Below are 26,212 nucleotides of genomic sequence, written 5' to 3'. Positions count from 1 at the left end.
AGAGCCCCGAAAGGTGGAGCGTGGAGCAGCCCCCGAGACCTCGGCAGCCTCTCAGCCAACCTCCGGCGGCTGCCTCCGGCGTGGCCCCGCCCCGCCCCGCCCCGCCCCGCCCCGCCCCGCCCCGCCCCTAGGCGGCTGCTCGCGGCAGCCGCCGCCCTCCCCCGGCCCAATTGCTAGGCTGCCGCGTCGGTGATGTGAAGCAGTTCTCTGGCACGTCCGGCCCCCGGCCGCAGTCCATTACACCATCCGCCGCGGCTGCTGCTGCAGCCGCTGCAGCCCGCGCAGACTGGGAGGGCGGGAGGCAGTTCGGCGGGGCGGGGCGAGCGCGCCGGCCGGATTCATTCCTGTGGGGCGCGGGGTATGGAGGAGCTGTGCGGCCGCAGGCGGAGCTGGGCGGTCTGGATGGCGGCGCGGACAGTCGTCTCTTTTTGAGGGGGCAGCCCGAGCCCGAGCGGCCGGCGGCGGCGGGGAGAACTAGCCCCCTGGCAGGTAGTGGAGGAGGCGGCGGCGGCGGTCGGCCGAGCCCGGGCCGCGGCCTGAGGCTCCCGCGGGGAGGCCTGGGCGGGAAGGGGAAGGAGGGCGCTCGCTGGAGCGGAAGGCGGGCAGTGGGCTGGAGGCCACAGGCTGGTCGGCCTGCGGGAGGGGGTCGTGGTCGATGGAGGAGCTTGGGGAGGGGGCTGCCCCTATCGGGAAAAGGTAGAGGTGAAGGTTGTGTAGGGGCGGCTGTGGTTTGGGGAACCTACGGACCCCTTTGCGGGGCGGGGTGGGGGATCAGAATGGGGCGGGCGAAGTTAGCTAAAAGGCAGCCGGATTTCCTGAGAGCCTCGAGTAGTTTTAAAGGAGAGAGAACCTTTCGGGTTAGGGTTTTGGCGTTAGCTGGCCGCGGTTTGTTGGGTCCGACCTTTTTTGTTCCTTCTCGAAAGCCATCCTGGCCACAGCGAGGCCTTGCAGCCTCGCGCCCTTGGCCCGCTCTCCTCTGCAGATGTGAGAAAGGGAAACATTTCTGCACCCGCGTCTCCTGCTTCTTTCGGTTGTACTCTCTCTGGGCGTGTGCAAAGCAAAAGTAGCCCAAAGCTTGGCTGGTTAGGAGGCGAGAAAACCGGTTGCCTGTAGTGTTTAAATTTACCGTATACAGAGAAGAGACTGTCTCCCACCATAACATTTGCGTCTCTGTGTGTATCTTTTTTGTATTCTTCTTTCCCACCTTTTTTGGGGAGGCGGAGTAGTCCCTAAAGTGTGGCTCCCCCCGCCCCCAGGAGTAAAAATTAAGAAAACCTAGTGTTTTCGCCTTTACCTGTGGAAATTTCAAAACCGCTACTTTTTTTTTTTTCTTTCTCTAGTTTGGTGCTCTGGTTGTCATATGTTGGATGGCAATAGACAGAACCTACATCCGTTCTGGGGCGCCGTGATTAACATTGAACTTTGGTTCCTGTAACCCTTGCCTGTGTCAATAGAGTTAAGCTGGAGCTTTGCTCTGAAGGATAAATAAAGCACAGCCTCTCAACTGGACATAAATGGATCTAAAGACAGCAGTATTTAACGCAGCTCGAGATGGCAAACTCCGGCTTCTCACCAAATTGTTGGCAAGCAAATCTAAAGAGGAGGTTTCCTCCTTGATCTCTGAAAAAACAAATGGGGCCACCCCACTCTTGATGGCCGCCAGGTATGGGCACCTTGACATGGTGGAATTTCTCCTAGAGCAGTGCAGTGCCTCCATAGAAGTCGGGGGCTCGGTCAATTTTGATGGCGAAACCATTGAGGGGGCTCCCCCTTTGTGGGCCGCTTCTGCAGCAGGACATCTGAAGGTGGTTCAGTCTTTGTTACATCATGGAGCGTCTGTCAACAACACGACTTTAACCAATTCAACTCCTCTTCGAGCTGCCTGTTTCGATGGCCATTTGGAAATAGTCAAGTACCTGGTAGAACACAAAGCTGATTTGGAAGTGTCAAACCGACATGGGCATACATGCTTGATGATCTCATGTTACAAAGGACACAAAGAGATTGCTCAGTATTTACTTGAAAAGGGGGCAGATGTTAATAGAAAAAGTGTTAAAGGTGAGTTCATATTCATTTTAATTTTTAAGTGTTTACCACTTATTTTCAGGAAGTTTGATACATAATTATAAGCAGTGTTGAGTAAGCCAACACTTACAGACCTATTTTGATTAGGTATCCCTTCCAGTATAACCTTGTTGATTGTTTCTTTGGTATTTGATAATACATGGGACAAATGTGATTTTAAAAAAAGACCTCTATCACTGTGTTAAGCAACATTTTCTCTCTTTATGTGGAGTAACTTCCAATTCATGGGTAGTGGGTTCCCCAAAGTTTAGAGCATGTTAGTGGCAGTTGATCTGAGCCATTAGACTTATGTTTACTTAAGATTATACTTTGATTTAATATATTTTTCTTAGTTTTATTTTCTTAGAATACCCCTGGAGTAGAAACTACTATATTTAGTGAGTCATTGTCATGTTTGTCTTAGGTAGGCATTTCATTTGTTATTCTGTCAGGGACGGCTAGGCCATACTGACCTAGAAGGATTAATATCAATGAAAAGGAGAAAATCTGTTCCCTTATTCCATACTTACTGTGTGGCCAATAGAAAATCCTTTCATTAAATATAGCAAGAGAGAGAACAGATTTTTTTAAACTGCTACAATGCCCAGAGCAAAACAAGGACTAGGTTAAGCAGATGTGGATTTGCTGACTAGCAACAATGTAAACATCTTTGTCCAGAAGAAGAGTTCAGGTTTATGGTCGTGTATACTGTTCAGATGATAGTTTAGGATTTTTTTAACCCTTAAAAACAAGTGTTTTGATAGTATAATATTAATACTTAGCATTAACATTATTTTCCTTAAACATATTTGTTTATACAACAGCAGAGTAATTCACTGCGTAATATTAAAAAACTATAAAACTTAAAGGAGCATACATACATGGTAAAAAAAAAATCACACGATACAAATTGGTTTACAGTGTTTAGTATGAAAAATAAGTCTTAACACCCTTCATTTCTAGACCTCCAACCCACCAGCTACCATTGTTTACAGTGTTTTGTGTGTCCTCAAGATAGTCTATGCAAATACAAGTATACTTGTCTGTATATCTCTCCCTCTTTCTTCTTTGTTAATTGATATACTGTTCTTTCTCTGTTTTTTCACTTTATCTTGAATGTCATTCAACTCCAACACACGTGGCTACCTCATTCTGTTTCATGGCTACACAGTATTTCATTGTATGAGTGTGCATAATTTATCTAGTCCCTGTTGACAGACAGGTCACATCCAAAATAAACAATGCTGCTGTGAATATTCTTGAACAAATCTGTGGCTTTGCACACTTGTGTGAAAATAGCTGTATTATAAATACCTGTAAGTTTAATTGCTAAATCAAAGTGAATGTGCATTTATCATTGTGATAGTGACTGATTGCCTCTCAGAGTGGCTAAACCACACAGTTATGGGGCACCACATAGTTACTGGACATATTTACTGAAGTTAGTATAATCTTTTTTAAAAAGGTTTGTCATAAAAATGATACAGCCTCGTGATTTTTTGTAAATTTTTTTCCTGAGGAAATATAAAAATCTCACGAAATTCCAGCACTTAGAGATAATCCTCCCAAAGATACTGAATTTTGCATTTAGATATATGTATGCAATTTTATTTTATATGCTCTTCTGTACTTGTTTTTTAGCTTAATAAATGTTATCCTTAATGTCATTAATTATAGCTCTTTAATTTCAGTAGCTGCATACTCTTCTACTAATGGAGTTTTACATTGCTTCTGCCTTCTCACTATAAGAAATGTTTCTGTAAACATTCTTTCTTATAAATGTTTTATTGTTTCTGATTATCTTTGATGTAGGTGTTGGGTAAAAGGACAGCATGACTTTTTTTTTTAAACAATCACCATTCTTTTAAAGAATGTTTGTTTTAAAAGAACAAATCACTGCTTAATTGACCATGTTAGTATTGGGAATGCTTTGAAATCATACCTAGAAGAGAAAGGGTTAAAAAGGTATGGCTGCATGTTTAGCCTTGTTGAATTTTTAGTTTGTTTTGGGCTTTTTATTCATCAGCCTAATGATGTAGAGATTGTTGATAAACTCACATATTTAAATCAAATTGGGGCATGTTTTAAACTTAGGTCATTGGAGAGATTAGTACTGGTACTATTTTCCCTTCTCTTTTTCAAAGTTCTTTATACTTCTAGAGATAAAATGTATGGGAGAACTATACTGTAAATAGCCCATATTTTAGTGAGCGTTTTCCCTTAGTAAACTGTGAACAATATTTAACTTGATTACCTTTGCTATTTCAGAGGTAATAAAACCTTTTAACACCATCATCATATAGTTTTGTACTTGAGGATGTGTATACTCCCTCTTCTGGCTAATTCTAGAGTTTTTTCTTTTTTTACCTCAGTATCTAGTATTTATGCTGTTTAAAGAAGTACACATAACATAAGAGAAAACAATTTTATACCAAAAATTGTTTTCATATAGCTTCAGTTTTATATACATACATATATATACATAATACATACATGTGTGTTATATGTGTATATAATATATCACTTTGTGTGCAGTACTTTAACTTTTGCATAGTGCCTTTTAAATTTGACAGTGAGTCTTAAAGAATATTGGGGGAAAAAAAATATTGGGGGCAGATTAAAGTATGTATGTACCTCCCCCACTCTGGTCCTGAAGCTTCCATTCTTTGATAATTACTCCCTCATTGACTTTTCAGATTTGTTTTTATTTTATGGGTTTGGGGGGTAATAAAAAAACAGGAACTATTTGAAACTGAGGCAGGAACACTGGAGAAGGATACGGTAGAGTGTCAAGAAAGGATTTTTTTTCCCACATTTTTATCACCATGCAAAAAATGGAAAAGACTGATAGGATGAGGGATAAATGGAATAATTTCTTAGGAAATTTTATATGTAAACTGTTGGAAGTGGTTCTGAAGAAGGAAAATGTCAGTAGATTATGCTTGGTTTGATTAAATATAAAATGCATGTGACTTCTACCTTCCATTACTTTTTAACAGGCAGTTGGCATTTGAATATATTATCTAACTTCTTTCCATTACTTTTTAACAGGCTGTTGGCATTTTGAACATGTTTTAACCTAAGGTGGAATTCATTCATTAATTGAGAGAGCATTTATTGAGTCCCTTGAGTGTGCCAGACTGTTTGACTTAGGATATACAAAGATGAGTAAGACAAGATATCCAGTCCTTAATTCCCTGCTCTTCAGGAGCTCATGGCTTGTTTGGAGAGACAGGTTCATAAGCAGATACTTAAACCACACTATGGGAAATGCAGCAGTAGTGCTTTCTTGTCTTAGATTTTTGGAAATACTTTATCCCCAACTAACTCATTACCTGAGGGGACAGTGGGTTCCTTTTTTTCCCATGCCATTCAAAAGGGGGAGAAAAACTGAGATATTTAGAAATGCTGCTCCAGTTTAACACAACAGTTGATTTTTGAGACAAGAAAGTTGGTTGCTGTTTAAATATAGACCTCAAATCAGGAGTGATTAGACAAGCCCATCTTAGGGCCATCACACTGATCTCAGTACTTCACGGTTATAGTCATCTTTGGCTTTCTTTGGTTCTTTTTTATTTGAGTTTTTTTGTTTGTTTGTTTATGTTTTGACTCAGAATAGGACTTTGCAGATCTATGGAAAAGTTACTTAAACCCTCAATTCTGCTTTTACACCCAAATTCGACTGGAAATTGAGCACCTGAAAGTGATTGGTTGAGTACTACAGACCTATATAGAACAGCTCTTTGAGTTGGGATTGGGGAGACTGGCCCCCGAGGACAGGCTATCCTCACGCATGGGTCAATTATTTTAGATACCCAAGGTAATTAAGTAAGTTAGTAATAGGATAATTCCTGTGCATTTTCTGTAGGCCAGATATTGTGTTGGACATTGTGGAGGCTATGAAAAGATACAGTACATCACATTTGTTCACCACTAAAGGAATGGTATAAATTCATTATATAGGATTTTGGAAGAGTGTACTGACTGGAAAGGCCTCATGGAGTTAACTGGGCTTTGAAAGGAGTGTTGGAGTTGAGATCTGCAGAAGGGATTTGATCCAGTTTTTAAGGCTTAGGAAATGGCATAAGGAAAGGCACATTGAGAAATATGCTTGGAGGGTACAGAAATTGGAAAGTAGCATATTTGGACCAAAGGGCAGTCAGGGCTAGAGTATAAAAGGACGTTGACTTCCAGGTAAAGGAGTTTGACTTTATTCTTTATGCAGTGGTAGGTAAGTCAGTGAATGTTTTCAGCAGAGGAACGACTGAGGTGTTTGTTTTTTTTTTTTAGAGGAACCCATCTTAGTACATTCTAATTCTGTTACATTGTGAGCTCTTTGAGGCTAGAGACCTGGTGTTTGTATCCCTGTGTTAGAAAGAGTAATCTGGCCCACAGGGGGCAATTGGTAAATGAGTTTGTTGAATGAATGTGTTGCATTTAAAGAGAGGAAAGATTATAAACTCTTTCATGGCAAGGACTGTGTTTTCTGGTCCTTGTAGTACAGAAATAGGTACATGAAGACATTAAGACAGTGATTGTGAAAAGTGAGTGGTACAGGTAGAACTCTATAGGAGCTTAGAAATGGGAGAAAACCATGTAGGCTCGTAAGTATGGTTAGCTTTAAAAGGGTTTGAGAGAGCTAGATCAGGCAGTTTTTTGCCTCTTTTTAAAAAATAAATTTATTTATTTATTTATTTATTTATGGCTGCACTGGGTCTTCGTTGCTGCACACAGGCTTTCTCTAGTTGTGGCAAGTGGGGGCTACTCTTTGTTGCAGTGCAGTGGCTTCTCGTTGTGAGCAAGGGCTCTATCTAGGTGTGCGGGCTTCAGTAGTTGTGGCACGCGGGCTCAGTAGTTGTGGCACGCGGGCTCAGTAGTTGTGGCACGCGGGCTCAGTAGTTGTGGCTCACGGGCTCTAGAGTGCAGGCTCAGTAGTTGTGGCACATGGACTTAGTTGCTCCATGGTATGTGGGGTCTTCCTGGACCAGGACTCGAACCTGTGTCTCCTGCATTGGCAGGTGGATTCTTTTTTTTTTTTAACCTTGGTTTTATTTATTTATTTATTTATATTAATTTAGTTTAAATATTTATTTTTGGCTGCATTGGGTCTTCATTGCTGTGTGCGGGCTTTCTCTAGTTGCGGCAAGCAGGGGCTACTCTTCTTTGTGGTGCGTGGGCTTCTCCTTTCGGTGGCTTCTCTTGTAGCAGAACACGGGGTCTAGGAACGCGGGCTCAGTAGTTGTGGCACACAGGGCTTAGTTGCTCCGTGGCATGTGGGATCTTCCCAGACCAGGGCTCGAACCCCTGTCCCCTGCATTGGCAGGTGGATTCTTAACCACTCCGCCAACAGGGAAGCCCACCAGGTGGATTCTTAACTACTGTGCCACCAGGGAAGCCCCTATTTGCCTCTTTATTATGGAAATTTTCTAACTTATATGTAAGTGGAGAAAGTAGAGAGAAGAATACTTTGAACCACTATGTATTTATCACCTTGCTTCAACATTTATCCACATTTGCCAATATTTGTTAAAAAATATATTTCTCCCTCCTTTTGTTTGCAAACCCCAGGCATTCTTTCTCTCCTATAGTATAGGCAGTTTAGGATATAGATGTATTTCAGTCAAGAGAATGTTAAAAAAATAGAAATCCTTTTTTTCTCTTATCCACTGTAAATCCAAAGGAATTTCATGTAAGAACATCTCCACTGTAAATTAAGAATGATTGGTATTAAGAGAATGGACAAAGATAATGACTATTGTCATGTAGGTAGGTTATTTGTATACTTCAGGACTGAGAGTGTTGGAAGCTGAAATTCTCTTTTTCTTCTTTGAGAAGTCTAGCTCAGCTCTTGGTTACCTCAGAACACACCTACTAGCAGGGAAGGGTGAAAGAGAGGGATTTATAATTTCTTTCTACTCTGTAACATTCCATACTTATTTTGTTATAATAATAATGTTTAACTAGTTGAATTCATTAACATTTTAATCCCTGATCAAGTTGCTCCTGCAAGTTGTTTCTTGTTCATCATTTTCCCTCCTGTATCTCCTGGCACACTTTCTCTGTGTCTTCAGGGAAACTTGGCATCCTAGTTGGGGAAACTAAGCTGTAGATGATGTGTCTATTGAGTGCAGTAGGGAAATATCTATTGTGTACTTCTATCCCTGAAGATTGGATTGTAAACTGTGTCCTCACAAAATTGAACTGAAGATGGTGAAAATGAGTAAATCCTGAACACTACTGCTATTTCAGAGTCATCCCCAGCAACACAAACTTAAGGCAGAGGTTAAGTTTTACTTACTGATCTTTTAGCTACATATAGTTACCTCACTGAGTTCATCTTTATGAGATTTTAATCACATTGATTAATTAAATTTGTTTAAAAGAAAATTTAGGAAGCCCATGGCATTCTAAAGATTTATGCTACTGAGACATCGGGAATGTATGTGTTGGAAGATAGAGGTGGAAGAGTTGGGGAGAGGCCCAGGTAAAGAAGTCACATGGATGCAAATTTGATTAAAATATCTCTTTTCCTCTTTTTTCCCTACCTTTGGGTAGAGCTGCAGGTTGAATAGAGAGTCTGAACTAGAATGTAAGTCTGAATTGTAATGTTGATGTTTTCATCAACTTATGTTGTATAATTTTCATCAAATTATACTATTATTAGTTGAATTTAGTCCTGATCCCTTAGCTCAGATCTTAGCTTTGAAAATTCTGCTTGCTATCAAGACCCATTTCAAAGGCAAGTCCTCGTCGAGTCACATGAATGCATCTTGAGCATCTTTTAGCATTTAACTTTGTAGTGAGCTCAAGGACCTGTATTGTTAAATTTCTCTGTGTTCCTAGCTCACTGCCTTATATAAAGAATTGATGAAGGGAAGGCACGTGGTAATCTTGATACCAGTAGTTTTTTATCCTATTTTTGATTCTTTTTTTTTTCAAACTCTTGTACTTGAGTATCTCTGGTGTTACAGCATACATGGGGAAGGGAAATATTCTGAGCAGAGGAACCTTGTAGTGCTCCTTTGATATCCTAAAGTTTTCCTCTTTACCCCTTCCCACCTGCTCCCTTAACACATACCAATTAGCTATTCCAGGAGTGAAATGCTTGGAATCAGCCTTGTTATGCAGTTGAACTGCACCCCTCCCCCTCGGCCCCCATGTTTATAGGTGGACCTCTCTTAAAGACTCGGCTTAGCCCCAGCTGCAAGGTAGAAGAATGGATGCCAAGCACAGCAGGCTGAAGAGGAGGGATGATGAGCGAGCTGGAGCTGTCGTGTAAGCTGACTCTGCTCACCGCATGACAGGCCAGTAAATCGGGAGACGAGGTGTTGAGGCAAGGAGTACCACTTTATTCGGAAAGCCGGCAGACCGAGGAGATGGCAGACTAGGGTCCCCCAAAAAAACACGATATGGGGTCTGGATGCCAGTTTTTTTTACAGAATCAGAGGGAAGTAAAGTAAAAAGGCAGAATAGAGAGGGAGAGGTGGGGAGGAAGTAAAGTAAAAACGGCCATCAGTCTTGGAGAACATCTCCTGGAATGGCCAGCCTCCAGGAGGGGATGTGTTAATTTCTTTTTTCTTGTAGCCATTCACAGGTGGGTAGGGTTCCCTGAGGCAGGCAATTATGTATGATTATAATAACAAAAGCAACGAAAAGCAAAGTCTAAAGTCAAAGAAACAGATCCAACATGGAGTCAAAATTGGCTCTTCCCTGTTACAATGAGAACTGTTTTTGTGCATTTCCAGACAAATCTGTTATGATAAAAGACCTTTTAACTGCTGTTTCTATCAGTCAAACCTTATACTTTACTAAAAAACAAGTACTTTGATTTTAAAACAGCTTTGAGACATAATTCACATACCATTCACACATTTAAAAACCACCCATCATTGGTTTTTAGTATGGTCACAGATTTGTGCAGCCATCACCACAATTTTTTTTTTTTTGGCTGTGTTGGGTCTTCGTTGCTACGCGTGGGCTTTCTGTAGTTGTGGCGAGTGGGAACTACTCTTCGTTGAGGTGTGCAGGCTTCTTATTGCAGTGGCTTCTCTTGTTGCAGAGCATGGGGTCTAGGCGTGCGGGCTTCAGTAAATTGTGGCACACGGGTTCAGTAGTCGTGGCTCACAGGCTCTAGAGCGCAGGCTCAGTAGTTGTGGTACGTGGGCTTAGTTGCTCTGCATCATGTGGGATCTTCCTGGACCAGGGCTTGAACCCGTGTCCCCTGCATTGGCAGGCGGATTCTCAACCACTGCGCCATCAGGGAAGCCTAGTTCTCTAAGTTTTGAAAAACATAAACTGTAATTTAACCACCACTACAATAAAGGTGGAATGAAAACTTCCTGTATGCCCCTTTGCAGTTAACCATTCTCTCAGCACCCACCCTCTGGCAATCACTGGTCTGTTATCTGTCCTTATAGTTTTTTAGGCATTAATTTTAATAGTGAAAATTCTGAAGGAATGCAGATGTCCATCAACAGAGAAGTGTTTATGTAAATTTGGCATGCCTCCTTACTTGAACTTTAACCATAAAGCCATTAAGAATGATTATGTAGTATCTATGTAAATAGTTCATGTAGACTATATACATGGAACATGACAAAATGACTAAGATGTAGGTGAAAAGCAGGAAGCAGTTGTATATTTTCTGATTACAACTTTATCAAAATATACTATGTGAAGACACTTGGAGACATGACATAGTTGCTGTAAAATTATGCTTTTGTTTTGTATTGGTTTTTTTTTTTTAAGTAATGGTCTAGGTTATAATTCAGAAATTTTTTAGGGCTTCCAGGGCATGAAAGTGTGGCGGTTATATACTTAACCTGTTAGAGTAATAAAGGTGATCCCCTCCTTCTAAGATTTTACTTTTTTTTTTTTACTTTTTTAATTTATTTTATTTATTTATTTTTGGCTGCATTGGGTCTTCGTTGCTGCGTGCGGGCTTTCTCTAGTTGCGGCCAGCGGGGGCTACTCTTCACTGCAGTGCACAGCCTTCTTATTGCGGTGGCTTTTCTTGTTGCAGAGCATGGGCTCTAGGCATGCGGGCTTCAGTAGTTGTGTCACACGGGCTCTAGAGCGCAGGCTCAGTAGTTGTGGTGCACGGGCTTAGTTGCTCGGCAGCATGTGGGATCTTCCTGGACCAGGGCTCGAACCCGTGTCCCCTGCATTGGCAGGCGGATTCTTAACCACTGTGCCACCAGGGAAGCCCTAAGATTTTACTTTTTAAAGTTATTTTGTCCTTATTTGAATCATTTTTTGTGATATCAAGTATTAAAAATTTAAGAATCTACCTTAGCTTTGATATTGTGCTAACCGCTATCTGGGATATAAAGGAAATATAACATAGGCTTCTGTGTACTTTAGGAATAGACAGTTTAGGTAAGAAAACCTACTTGTGAAGCACTAACATATTATGTAAGGTATTACATAAGATTATAATAGTAGATATAACATGAGTACTTACCAGGATGAATGAAACATTTATTCACCAGGCATTCTCAAAATGATAAATTGACATAGTATAACCAAGAAGGCCTCTTTGAGCAGCTGAAATTTCTGGTGCAACTTGGAGGAAAAGAAGTTAAAAAGCAAAGAAAAAAGAGTATATTGACAGGAAAATTAAGAGAAGAGGCATGGAGGTGGAAGTAAGCGGTACTATTCCAGGGGCTGGGAGAGGTAACTTAGAATACAGTGATGGGAAGCCTAAGCAGTTTCTTTGCCTTGTGTATGGCTGGTATTGATGATGTCTTGTGGGTTAGAGAAGGTGTTGGCAAACTCTGGCCCAGGGGTCACATCCTGCCCACCCCCTGTTTTTGTACTGCCTGAGAACTAAGGTATATTTTTTATATTTTTTAATGGTTGAAAAAAAAAATCAAATGAAGAATAATATATCATGACATGTGAAAATTACACAAAAGCCACATTTCAATGTCCATAATTAAAGTTTTGTTGGAAAACAGCCGTGTCCATTAATTTAACCAATTGCCTATGGATACTTTTTGTTATATGGTAGAGTTGAGTGATTACAACAGAGACCTTATGGACTGCAAAAGCTGGAATACTATCTAGCCCTTTACAGAAGAAGTTTGCTGGCTCCTGGGCTAGTTTCACAGAGCAGCATTCATACTGGAGATGACAAGAAATGAGGCTAGAGAGGTAGGTTAGGGAAATATTTCTCTTTTTAAAAAATCTATTTTCCATAGTATGTCTTCTTATGTGTATTCCCACTACCAAGATTAAGCTTTACTTCACATGAAATGCCTTCTAAAACTATAGATTTCTGCCTTGTTGCTTTCTCATCCTCACACAGATAGTGCTTTGAGAATCAATGCTGTAGAATTTTGAAATCTTAAAGATTTTCAGCTATTTCTTTAGAGGAAGCATGAAAGCTTTTGAGCTGGAAAGTAATATGATTGGTGGAAGTTTTATTATGAGGCTTGGTTTATATTAGAAATAACTTATTCACTGGAGTGTAGTATGACTAGCATTTAAAATGACCTTAGTAATGAGCAATACACCGAAATGGCAATTGGGAGACATGGGTTTTTATTTTACTACCAATTTCTCTGGTTTGTTTGTAGAACAAGTTTATCTTCTCTACTTTGCAAAGTTATTAATATAAGTTCGCAATAGTTAATACAATTTAGGGGAAAAAATGCCGTGCTAGCATACTGGTACCTTTTTTCTTCATTTATTGCTGCTTTTTATTATTTGCTTCTAGTCTCTCTAGGTTTAATATATTGTTTTTCCCCTATAAGTTCTTGAGATGGAAACTTAGCTGTTTTTTCAAAACGCCATTCTTTTCTAATGTACATTTAAGCATAGTTTTAGCCATATCCCACAAGATTTTTTATTTAACGTTTTTATTATCATCCAGCTAAAAATATTTTCTACTTTCCATTGGGATTCCTTCTTTGACCCGTGGGCTATTTAGAAGTATATGTTTAAATTTCAAATATGTGGAGATTTTTATAAGGTGTTTTTTTTTTTTCACTTGTTTGTTTTTAATCTAACTTGTATTGTGGACTTAGAACATATTCAGTGATTTCAGTCCCTTGACATTTGTGTGAGTCTCATTTTATGGCCCAGAATGTAGTCAGCATTTGTATATGCTCCGTGTGTCCTTAGAAAAAAATTAAATTCTAGAGTGTTCAGTTAATTTTCAATATCCTTATTGGTTTTGGTCTTCTAAACTGAAAAAGGTGTGTTCAAATGTATTATGAGTGGATTTATCTGATTTTCCTTGTAGTTCTGTTGATTTTTGCTTTATTTATTTTGCTGTTTTTAGGAGAAAACAAATTTAGAATTATATCTTTGTTGTTTTGAATTTTATGTCATTATAAAATGTTTATCTGTTGCATTTTGTTTTAAAGTCTACTTAATGTGATATTTTAATATCAGACAGCTTTCTTAGGGTTAATGTTTGCATAAAATATATATATTTTTTCATCTTTTCACTTCAGCCTTTTTCTATCCTTACATTTAAGGTATTTCTCTTGTAAGCAGCATGTAGTTGAGTTCTATGTGTTTGTATTTGCAGTCTGACAGTTTTTGTCTTTTAATGGAACATTTAATTTGCTTGTATTTAATGTAACTACTTATATATTTGGGCTTTAATCTCCTAGCTACTTACTGATTTTTATTTGTCTACCTATCTTGCTATGTATCTGTCTTTGTTTGGATTATTTTTCATTTTTTCTCTATATTAGAGGATATATTGTAATTATATGCATGCATACTCTCTATTATTTTAGTGGTTACTCTAGATAGTACTACTTTGACTTATCAAAGTACTACTTTGACTTACCTCTTTCCAAGCAAGGCAGAAATCTTAGAATACTTCAACTCCAATTACCCTCACTTTTATGCTCTTGCTGTCAAGCATTTTTCTTCTATATGTGTTTCAAACCCTGTTACAAGATATTATTTTTAACGTCAATATTTATTTAGATATCTCACAAATTTACCCTTTCTGTCAATGTTGATACTCTCCTTTCCAGGCTTCCATGTGGCTCATCTTTTCTTTCTCACCTAAAACGGTCCTTTACTTCACAGAATTCTAAGTTGGCATTTATTTTCCTTTAGTGCTTTAAGGCTTCTCTTGTTTCTGATGAGAACTTTGCTGTCAGTCTAATTGTTGTTCTTTTGCAGGTCATTTCCACCTATTCTTTGGTTTTAAGATTTGTCTCTTTGTCCTTAGTTTTTAATGGTTCTGCTGTAGAGTGCCTCAGTGTGGCTTTCTTTTTGTCTATCCTTGTTGTTTATAAAACTTATTAAATTTATGGTTAATCTTTCATCAGCTTCAGAAAATTCTCAAACTTTATCTCTTTAAATATTGCTTTGGGCCTATTTTCTTAGTCTGTAATTGCATGTTACCCCTTCTGACATCGTTTCCTCTGTCTCTTATAGTCTCCTGTTTTTCCATCCTTTCACTTTCATGCTTCTTTCTATGTATTTTCATCTGACTTAATTTTCTAGTTCACTAATTCTCTATTCAGCTGTGTGTAGTCTGCTTTTAAAGCCACCCATTGAGTTTTTCAGTTCTAGAATGTCCGTTTGGTTCTTTTCTGTATTTTATACTTTTCTGTCTAATTCTCAAAATTTTTTTAAAATATCTGAATACTCTAAGCATAATTATTACTTTAAAGTCTGTGTCTGATAACTGTATTATCTAGCTCTTCTGTTGGGCTTTTCTCTTAGCTCTTATCCTTGGTTTTTCTGTTGTGGTTCCTTGTTTTCTCTTCTGTCCATTATTTTTGATTGGATACCAAACATTATATATGAAGAATATATAAAAATAATTTGAGCTCTAGTATGATAATATCTTCATCTAAATAGTATTTGTATTTGCTTCTGGCTTTTGATTACATATATACTAGCAGTTCTGGATTACTTTAATTCAATATCAAGATGATTTTAACTTGCATTTCAGTGCCTGTAAACGCTGGTTTCTTTGCACTTCACCTTAACTCCTAGAGAGCAGTCCTTCAGAGCTATAACCTAAAGTGTATAGGGATTTCTAAATGGGCTTTGGACTCCAGTTTTCTCCTCTAGCCCTGAAAGGTCAAAAGCTCTGCCCAGTTTTTTAGCTGCCTATTCCAGAATCAGTAGAGGTCGTTGGGGAAAGCTTCCCCAAATTCTGGACTTTACTTAACTAATTTTCTTTATTCTCCTGGATATTGTCTCCCTGTGATCTCTTACAGGTGGTCATACAGATTTTTTTAAAATGCAGTTTTCAGCTTTTCTGGTTCTTATTGGGAGGGTGATCATGTTACCTCTGCCAATACTAGATGTGAGAGTCTCTTATTCCTTTAAAAAACAAAACAAAGCAAAACAGAACATTTTTTCAGTATGTGGTGTATTCAAAATATATATATTCTGCATTTTTTTCAATACGTCAATTCAGTTACTTAAAAGACTGGCTTTTGCTGCATTCTTTTTCTTGATTTTATTATTCTGAATAGAGAAGAATCCCATCTAAGCCTTCTCTTTATATTTCTATTATATTGTCTATTTCTTAGAGAAAATGGGAATATTAGGGATCCATAATTCAAAAGAGTTTTAAAAATATACTTAGTAGTAGTCATGTTTAATTGAAATTATTTTGAGCAAATGAACATTAGTAGTCAGAAGTTCTGGGCTCTCTTAGTGGTTGGTTACCATACACATTGCTAAAACATTCTATCAGACACCCTTCCATTGTAGTCCATTGGAATCCTGGGTCACAATTAACATATCCAGATTTTTTAATATAATCCCTATAGATATCATGGAAGACTAATAAACAGGATAAACTTGTGAATAAATTTAAAGTCCTAATGTATTACAACTTGCGCTTTTTTGAATTTTATCTGTAGATCTGTTACGTGAAGTATTCAGGTTTAAACAACTTTCTAGTACACATCCTGTGTCAGGGGTCCTCAAGGCCACCCCCATGTTTGTAGGTAACTTAGCATACAGTTGTACTCATGGCTAAGATTTATTACAGTGATATAATAAGGACATATACCTGGATCATAAGAGGAAAGGCACAGTTGGGGTCCAGAGGAATCTTTGTGCAGGCTTTTTTATGCTCTCTCCTTCCTGTGAGAGGTCACAAAGAGCAGTCTTCCCTTAGCAACAGAAATGCATGTGTGCAATATTCCTGCTCAAGAAAACCCATTTTGGTTGATTAGAGAATGGTTAGAGACTCAATGTCCAGGTTTTTATTGGGCACTGGTCACAAAGCACCCTCTGCTGAGCACATATGCAAAATTCCAGAGTCCCAGAAGGAAAGCATGTAGTCAGCATAAAAGCCACCCTTATCATTTAGGGAAAGTTTTATATCTTGGAACTGTTTACCAGACAACATTCCGGATGCCAGCCCAGGGCCATCCTTGCAAGCAGGTCTTTCTAAAGATAGCTGTCTCAGCCAGCTATATTAGTTATTTTTCACACACATGCCTAAAAAGACTGTTGAAATTTTCTGTAAACATTGTATGTAAATATCAAAGGTCTGCATGATAATTTCTGTTTTGATCATTAGTAGAATGTTTATATTAAATTTAGGTAGCTAAAATAACTTGAGTGGTTATGTCTTAGTATGTTCCATCCATACAGGCTTTTACTAATGTGCCAGTGTCTATTGTCAGTTTTAATCCATGTGTGGGAAGAATCGGACGGTTTTAGAACATTTAGTACATCTAAAAAGAATGTTTAAGAAAATTAAATTACAGTGGGAAATAATCCATTATGAAAGGACACTTCAGATGTCTCCTTTTAGAGTTCATGTTGAACCACCCACATATTTGTTAGGTTTCGGTGGACTTGTTTTTCTTATGTGAGTTTTTTGAAGAAAGTATTGTACTTTGTTACCAAGATTTTTGACTAAAACAGCTGAGGTTCACTTGGCAATCAGAAATACTGAAAAAATAATTTCTGACTCTCAGAATCAAATTGGAGACGCTTAGGTATTACAGATTAGATTTCTTATTTATAAATGTGGAGTCTGACCCAGAAAGTTAAGTGACTGTCAGCAAAACTGTAAATAGCTGTTTAATTTCATTTTGTCAGTTTTTAGTTGTAGAATATACACTTGAAAACATTATTGAAAACTATCAAGAGGCTGTGGATTAATTTTGAATTTCATTTAGTGACTTTGAATATCTTTTCATGCCTAATTTTGTCATTTTGTTTATTCAAAGAATTTAACCAATTTTTTTTCCCCCTGCTGTGTGTCAGACATTAGTTTTAGGTGCTGGGGATCATTTTTTCTTATTTGTAATCAAATTAAAGTATGTCCCATTGAGGGTGGCTTGGAGCTGCCTGCTTTTCTTTAGATTCTAAAGTATACATATGTATTACATTGTATCCTGGTCCCTCAAATATGTTATCTCTTTTTTTCCTCCTCCTTAAGGTAATACTGCATTGCATGACTGCGCAGAATCTGGAAGTTTGGACATCATGAAGATGCTTCTTATGTATTGTGCCAAGATGGAAAAGGATGGTTATGGAATGACTCCCCTTCTCTCAGCAAGTGTGACTGGTCACACAAATATTGTGGATTTCCTGACTCACCATGCACAGACCAGCAAGACGGAGAGGATCAATGCTTTAGAGCTTCTGGGAGCTACATTTGTAGACAAAAAAAGAGATCTCCTTGGGGCTTTGAAATACTGGAAAAAGGCAATGAACATGAGGTACAGTGATAGGACTAATATAATTAGCAAACCAGTACCGCAGACACTAATAATGGCTTATGATTATGCCAAGGAGGTAAACAGTGCAGAAGAGCTAGAAGGTCTTATTGCTGATCCTGATGAGATGAGAATGCAGGCACTATTAATTAGAGAACGTATTCTCGGTCCTTCTCATCCTGACACCTCTTACTATATTAGATATAGAGGCGCTGTCTATGCAGACTCTGGAAATTTCAAACGATGCATCAACCTATGGAAGTATGCTTTGGATATGCAGCAGAACAATTTGGACCCTCTAAGCCCGATGACCGCCAGCAGCTTATTATCTTTTGCAGAACTGTTCTCTTTTATGCTACAGGATAGGGCTAAAGGTCTGCTGGGCACCACTGTTACATTTGATGATCTCATGGGCATACTGTGCAAAAGTGTCCTTGAAATAGAGCGAGCGATCAAACAAACTCAGTGTCCAGCAGACCCATTACAATTAAATAAGGCTCTTTCCATTATTTTGCACTTGATTTGCTTATTAGAAAAAGTTCCTTGTACTCTAGAACAGGATCATTTCAAAAAGCAAACTATATACAGGTTTCTTAAGCTGCATCCAAGGGGAAAGAATAACTTCAGCCCTCTTCATCTGGCTGTGGACAAGAATACTACCTGTGTAGGGCGGTACCCTGTTTGTAAATTTCCATCTCTGCAAGTTACTGCGATACTGATAGAATGTGGTGCTGATGTGAACGTCAGAGACTCGGATGACAACAGTCCCCTCCATATCGCTGCTCTGAACAACCATCCAGACATCATGAATCTCCTTATTAAATCAGGTGCACATTTTGATGCCACAAACTTGCACAAACAAACTGCTAGTGACTTGCTGGATGAGAAGGAAATAGCTAAAAATTTGATCCAGCCTATAAATCATACCACATTGCAGTGTCTTGCTGCTCGTGTCATAGTGAATCATAGAATATACTATAAAGGGCATATCCCAGAAAAGCTAGAGACCTTCGTTTCACTTCATAGATGATAATTTGACTGTTGAAGCACGAATTGGTAACAGGTGTTTCATAAATGAGCACTGTTGTGGTAACACCAGCATTCATTTAGCTTGATTTCATTGTGCTCTCATTGGCTAAAGCATTGTAAGCATCAAATTCACAGGATTGGTTTCCCAGTATTTAATATAAATATACCATATAATATATTGTTTGTGAATTATTGAGAAATGTAATCTCATATTCAGATTTCTAAAATTGTCTGCCAAAGGCTTATCCATTCTGGTTTTGTTTGCTGTTGGGTGTTTGGGACAGAGTTAACCATTTTTCAGTGGTGTCTTTATACTTTTCTGGTTTGTGAATTTTATACAATTGAAGGTCTTTTTTGTGCTTCCTTCTCTTCTCCGAGCTTCTCCCCTGTTTCCACCTCATTTTTAACTTAACCATTTCTACTTATCAATTTCTTTCCCCTTATGGATCCATGTTAGGTTGTAAAAACTTTATGGACTTGTTACCATTTGCAGTTACCATAAGTGCTTTATCTTCTCTATGCACTGGCTTCAACTTGACTGTTGTATGTTAGCATATTTTCTATGCAGCAGTTGGTCAACTTCAACTCTGAAACACTGTTAAGTATGTTACAAAGTTCATTTTACGAAAGTACTCTTGTAGCATGACAATTTTTAGAGCTACAGGTTAGCTACCAGAGCTCAAGCTTTTTTTTTGTTTTTTTCTTTACATCTGAGGTTTCTTTCTCTAATCCACTGAAATTATTGTGTGCTAAATTTGGGAAACAAAGCTATTCTAACTCATTAACCCAGTTGAAATTTAGGTCTGTCGTCTTAATATATCATGCAGTAAAAGGAAGAATCTTATAAAGTGACCCACCTTTCATGCTGCGCCAGCATTGTCCTGCTTGTGCTGATGATGTGATTAGGTGTAGAGAATTTGCTTAAATTTAACCTCAAAGTTTATCACACAGCTTAACGAGTCACACTGAAATATTCAGTAATTGAACTGCAAATCACTTTTATTTACAAAAAAAGAGCTGAAGCATGTCAGTGGCATGATGCTTGCCAAGCCAGATCTAGGCATCTAGGATAATTAAGGTATTTTTAGTATGCAATTTACTGCCATAGTATCAAAGGTCAGTAACAGTGTTCCTTCTTTCTTCAAGCTTAAGTATACCTTTGAAGATAACTTGCATGAATTACTTTGGTCTCAATTATTTGTCACCCTAATTAAACACAAAAGGTTGCAGTGCTTCCTCTTCCCTTACTGAAAATTAGCTTTTCTTTTCTCTTTCCTTTTCTTTCTCTCTTCCTTTCTTTTCTTTCTTTCCTCCCTCCCTCCCTCCTTTCTTTGTTTTTTTTTGGATTTTTTTTTTCACAGCTTTGCTAATGCCACAGAAAGGGCTCTTTTAACTTAAGAAAAAATAAGTGAAAAGTACTAAAAAAGATTCAGGTAATTATCATTCAGCACTTTATTGTTATTCAGAATAAAATTTATGATGGCATATTTGCCCTGCAAATGTCTTAATGAAAGTGTTCTGAATAAAAAACTCCTTATTGGTTTGAGGAAAAACTCAGTTTACCTGTGAGTTTAATGAGCCTGATCACTTGGATTTTTGTGTTGACATTTTATTCTGAGGGTTGATGTAGGGGTATTTAAGGAGTCATCATTGCAAACAGTCACATTAGGTTTATTTCATCTTTACTCAATAAAAAACTTGTAATGAAGAATAGTAAATAAACAAAAAAGCATTAGACTTACTTTCTGGTTAAATAATTGAAGTTTAATTTTTTAAAAGATATCCTTACTCATTTTACTAGGTTGTGTATTTAATTTCACCATTGAAAAAGGTGATTTGGATATAAATGGTTGCTCTGCAACCTTTTGATGAAGAGATTTTAATATCTTGTTTACTATAGGAAAATTTGATGAAATATTTGAACTGCCACATAAATTAAGAATAGTTTGTGATTTAGATAATTATTCTAGAAATATCAGACATAAATTTTTGAAATCATTTGCCTCTAACCTTCTGGTATAAGAATTATATGCGTGAACAACCTTTTTTTTTTAAAGAAAGGAAAACTTTGCAAGTACAGTAAATTTACATTAGTTGATCTCAATAATTTTGGGGTGAACGGTGAGCAGTTGGATTTTAAGTGATTTAATATTCCTTTTTTTGGGAGGGGGTAGGAGGGCTTACATGCTCTTATAGTAAGGCACATCTCACACTATTATATAGGTGAATTTGAATTGTGCAACTCTAGTATAAAATAAGGATTTCCTTACATAGCATTTTCTCACCACTGAATATAGATAACTTAGAACTATTCCTCAGTCTTGATAACTGAAATGCCTTATTTCAATTAAGATACAGTTCTCTGTTTGCCATCTCCCCAAATGATGTTAGGAGCTCTTGAAAAATCAGTTAGTTTAAAAGCTCAAAATTGTCCATTTTATTTTAGAGGAGGTTGTTTCATAAATGTGCCCTCAGACACTGTTTAAGGCCTTTGTCAGAAAGTATTCACAAAATTGTGAGACTGAATTTAAAAAAAAACTTAAGCTTGTGTTATTTTTTTAACCAACAGATGAGTAATTTAATAATGAGCTAATTGTACTCTCAGCTGTACACTGTAGCATGGTAATGTTGGCTGGAGCTAATGTATAAGTTTTGGTTACATTCCATAAAAATCCCCTGTTAAGGCCTGCTGAATTTTACATGTTCCACTCTTGATCATTTCTGTAAAAGAAATGGTCATTTTACTCAGATGAGATGCCAGTCTACATTATAAAGACAAGTGGATTACAGATTTTAAAAATAGTCATTTTCTTATCCATAAATCTGACAGGGACATTAGCCTAAATCAGCCAAAGGTAATTTGGTGCCCATTATGATTTTGCTGTTTAAGTGATTGCTCACTTGTAAAGTGACTTAATGTATAATGTTTTCGAGACCCCCATCTCCTGTGACTTGGGAAGACTGTTGAGGTTATGTTTGAAAAAGTAGCTCTTTAAAATAATATTACCCAGCAGAAGCCTTAGGTTGAATTTTACAGGTGTAATAATCCTTTTAATTTCCCCAGAATTGTGGGGGCCGGATGAGATAATAACTGTATTCTTGTGCACTGTAACAGCAGCATTATTCCTTGGAACTTTAACCATTTTAGAGTTAGGTACTAAGGAAACTAAAATTAATTGGTTGTCATCTTTTTCTTTTTGCCCTCATACATCACTAAACAAATAGTTTCTCTCCCTTTTGTCAATTCCCATTGTGTATTTTTCCAAAAAGTACTGTATTCAGATGCCAGCCAATAAACTGTCACACAATGGAAAATGATATGCCACAACATTCATTGTAAGGTTTAATAAAATGAAATTTGCGCCAAATACTAGTGTATTCTTATTAACTCAATACTTGATTGATGTTACCTTAAGGCATATGATAGTGGACTCCTTTCTCAAAAACACCTACTGGTAATGTATAGTCAGTTAGAACTCACGAGTTAGCATTTATTATTATACTAGTATGTAAAAAACAAAGACGATTCATGTAGTTTATTCTAATTTTTTTTTTCCAGTAAAGAGCACAGAAACTAAAGATACAGGAAGATTTTTGTTGTGAGATGCATGGGAGAGGGACTGCTTTTAACTCTTGTTTTTTAACTGGTTTAACTCAGTTTTTTAACTGAGTTTGATATTAAGTATCAGAAGTATATCATAAATATATTACTATGAAGGTAAATTTTATAAATTTATTTTCATCACTTTTAAATTATAAAATGTAAGTAGTCCTTGTCTTTTCCTTATATGTAAGTTTCCTAATATAAGAAGTTTTAATAGATCCAGAAAATGCATAATTTCTAAACTCCAGGCATAAATTGAAATAGTTGTATGGGCTTTCCCCTTTTGAATCATTAACTTATCCATAACAAATACAGGCTTTGTCATAGTTTTCACAGGACCCTTTTAAGTGTTAGTCTTCTTTACCCTTGGTGCTATGGTTGTTCCCAACTACCACCACCAACATTTAAAAGGAAATCTTAGCAAATGTATAAGGCTAAGAATATTTTTAAGGATTTGAACCAAAAAAGAAGTTATTATATCCTTTTTTCCCCTCCATCTCTGCACATTTAGAATGTTCTTTCTTGAGTAATATGGGGTTGTGGGAATTGTGAATTGGTTCCTGTGTGCCATGTTACCTTACGTTTTGTTTATTATAAGGCTCTTTTAAATAAGATTTTCTCTCCCTAAATTAACTCAGCTTTTAATAATTATCTCAATTTAGTTTCTTAATATAGAATGTCTGATTTAAAAAATAAAACAGGGCTTCCCTGGTGGCGCAGTGGTTGCGCGTCCGCCTGCCGATGCAGGGGAGCCGGGTTCGCGCCCCGGTCCGGGAGGATCCCGCGTGCCGCGGAGCGGCTGGGCCCGTGAGCCATGGCCGCTGAGCCTGCGCGTCCGGAGACTGTGCTCCGCAACGGGAGAGGCCACAACAGAGGGAGGCCCGCGTACCACAAAAAATAAAAAAAATAAATAAATAAAATAAAAAATAAAAAAAATAAAACAGTTCCATGCCTTAAAAAATTGAAAATTTAAACTTTAAAAAGGGATACACTTCAGACACATACGTTCACATTAAAGAGGGATTTGATTAGTAGTCCCACTAAAACAATTGGGTGCTTATTAATAACTATACTTTGATGTAAGTCAAGGAGTGGAGTGGTTTAAAGTATTTCACATTGCCAAAGATGAATAAAAAAAAGATAGTCTATTATAAAAACATTAACAAAACTTCCCAGAAATGTTTCTTCTGAAGTGAGGTCTACTTGATTTATTTTAGACATACTTGAGCCTTATTTATTAATTTAATTTTTTCCTTTTCCAAAAGAAAATTTTGTTAATAGCAGGTTCCCCTCGTTTACATAATAGTACTAATTGATCCTAGGATTGATACTTATTTCTAAAATCCTTTCATCCGTATAAACGAATGGGTTTGTAGATTATAAATTTATAAAGGATACTTGTGATAATACCTAGTTCTAAAACTTGGCACCTGATTTTTTTTTTTAAACAAAATGTAGTTAACATATTCATTACAAGGGATTAACTAAAGACAATTGAAAAACAAAACTAAAATGACACCACAGTTTAAGATAACAAAGAAAGGACAGACCATCTAAAGAAAAACCAAGGCAACAGTGAAAGAGGCTGGACAGCTGGAGTCAAAGAGTTCTCGCTGGGAGAACTGCTTTAACTAGACTTTCTTGCAGGTACGTACAGGTTGTGGGTATTTCTAGAACGTAGGAGCATGTGTGTTCAGAAAGCTGTCGAGGTTGGGTTTTAGTCGGTTCTGCACGGAGAACAGGCGGTCTTGATGTCACACAGGTGGGCCCACTTGTTCTAGGAGATGTCCAGGCCGACGTGAGCCTGGCGTCCACGTGGCGGTGGTACAGGGCTGAGGAGCTTCACTGCGCACGCGCTGCGATGGAAGCCACCCGGAACCGCAGAGACAGAGACCTCAGGTCTTCGCGGACTGTTCCCGCTGCTCCGTGGATGGCCCCCACCCATGTGGAAAGGACTGACTCAGGGTAGGCAGAAATTCCCTTGTCCCTAGACTTACTGGGAGTCACCAGCTCCTACTGGAGCCTCTTGCCCACAGGCTGTCGGCGCCCCAGCTGGGGTACATCCCACTCCTTTAAGGGCGGCTCCGATCAATCACCTTGATTCTTTAATAGCAGGAGTAATACCAGTTCAGTATTCAGTCAATAATATTGAATTCCTGCAGTAACAGACACTGTGTTAAATGATTATTCTGTTCACTGTAGAAGATTTTCGAAAATAAAAGAAAACCACCTATCTCATACCTCCCAGTTATACACGGCTAATGCTTAGGTATGTTTTTTGTTTGGTTGGTTTTTGCGGTACGCGGGCCTCTCACTGTTGTGTCCTCTCCCGTTGCGGAGCACAGGCTCCGGACGCGCAGGCTCAGCGGCCATGGCTCACGGGCCTAGCCGCTCCGTGGCATGTGGGATCTTCCCGGACCGGGGCACGAACCCGTGTCCCCTGCATTGGCAGGCGGACTCTCAACCACTGCGCCAGAAGGGAAGGTCGTGTTTTCTTTCTTTTTGTTCTGTTTTAAACCTTAAGTTCTTTCAAGACAAATTCTTAAAGCAATGGGTGGTAGCTAAAATTCGAAAATAGAATTAGGTCAAGAATGAATTTAGATGAGTATGACCTGTTTATAATGGAGTGTTAAGGGAAAGTTAGGCATATTCTCCATGCTCTTTCAGGGTAATCACGAAAAAATCAGTTAGCAAAATAAGTCCACATTCATTGTCAGTAGGTAACAATTCCTTCCTGTTTGTCTCTGAAATAGCTGATGTTAGGATAGCTTCTATTCATCTAAATACAACTTATTAAAGAAATTATGGAAGCTTTAGTTACACATAAAGAGCTTATAAAATACATTTAAACCTTTCTGATTTTTCTATAATCTTAAAAATAAGCTGATATTTCTCATATTTAGTTCTTTTTCTATATCACTGACTTTGAACAAGTCTTGATATATTTGAATTATGAGAATTTTATTTTACAGATGAATTATACAAACTAGTAAGAGTTGTAGAATATTTTTATTTCTATGAATACTCCAAAAGTTTAAAAAATTTTGGAGTAATTTTAGATTTACAGAAAAGTTGCAAAGATAGTACAGAGAGTTCCTGTATACCCTTCATTTAGCTTCCCCTAATGTTAACGTCTCACATACACGGTACCTGTTTATCAAAACTTAGTTTGTCAAAACCAAGAAATTAACATTGGTATAATACAATTAACCGAACTATAGATTTTATTTGGAGTTCACAGTTTTCCACTAACGTCCTTTTTCTATTCCTGCCTGAAATGTAAGCCACCACATTGCATATAGTCATTGTGTTTCCTTAGTCTGTTAACAGTTTCTCAGTCTTGTTTTCCTAGACCTTGACGTTTTTGAAGAGTGCTGGTCAGATATTTTGTAGAATGTTTCTCTGTTCGGGTCTATCTGATATCTTCTCGTGATTTTATTGGGACTGTGATTTTCTGGGGAGGAATACCACCAGAGGTGAGGTGCCCTTCTCCTTACATCACATCAGGGGTACATGATACCAACAGGACAACACTGATGATAATAACCTTGATCACTTGGTTGAGATGGTATCTGGTGGGTTTCTTTCTCTATTCGAGAGTTATATTTTTCTATTCCATGGGCTATTCTTTGCAAGTGAGTTGCTAAGTCCAGCCCTTGTTCAAAGAGGAGAGGAATTAAGCTCCTCTTCCTAGACAGGGGTATCCACGTGGAATTCTAATGGAAGAGAGATTTGTCCCGTCTCCCTCATTCAATCATTTTTCAGTATAGGATCATGGATATATATTTTATTTTTGTGTATTATAATTAAATACTATAATTGTTTGTTTTCTTGCTCGGGT

General features: G+C 38.0%; 1 protein-coding gene across 1 annotated transcript; it reads left to right on the top strand.

Moving 5' to 3' along the window:
- The first annotated feature begins 246 nt into the window (after nt 1-246).
- FEM1C (fem-1 homolog C) lies at nt 247-20,506 on the top strand. The gene is made up of 3 exons (XM_007119568.4): nt 247-489; nt 1,341-2,058; nt 17,459-20,506. The coding sequence occupies exons 2-3, from the start codon at nt 1,515-1,517 to the stop codon at nt 18,766-18,768; spliced, it is 1,854 nt and encodes a 617-aa protein (XP_007119630.1). The 5' UTR covers nt 247-489; nt 1,341-1,514; the 3' UTR covers nt 18,769-20,506.
- The last annotated feature ends 5,706 nt before the right edge of the window (nt 20,507-26,212 follow it).

This window comes from Physeter macrocephalus, chromosome 8 (genome assembly GCF_002837175.3).
Source record: "Physeter macrocephalus isolate SW-GA chromosome 8, ASM283717v5, whole genome shotgun sequence".
Taxonomy (NCBI): Eukaryota; Metazoa; Chordata; class Mammalia; order Artiodactyla; family Physeteridae; genus Physeter; species Physeter macrocephalus.
This window is presented reverse-complemented; position numbering and strand designations above follow the sequence as displayed.

Bases quoted from the DNA above. Each gene is read 5' to 3' on its own strand.
- FEM1C (XM_007119568.4), top strand. From the start codon at position 1,515: ATGGATCTAAAGACAGCAGTATTTAACGCAGCTCGAGATGGCAAACTC. The intron at 2,059-17,458 runs GTGAGTTCATAT...CTCCTCCTTAAG, and splicing joins TAATAGAAAAAGTGTTAAAG to GTAATACTGCATTGCATGAC.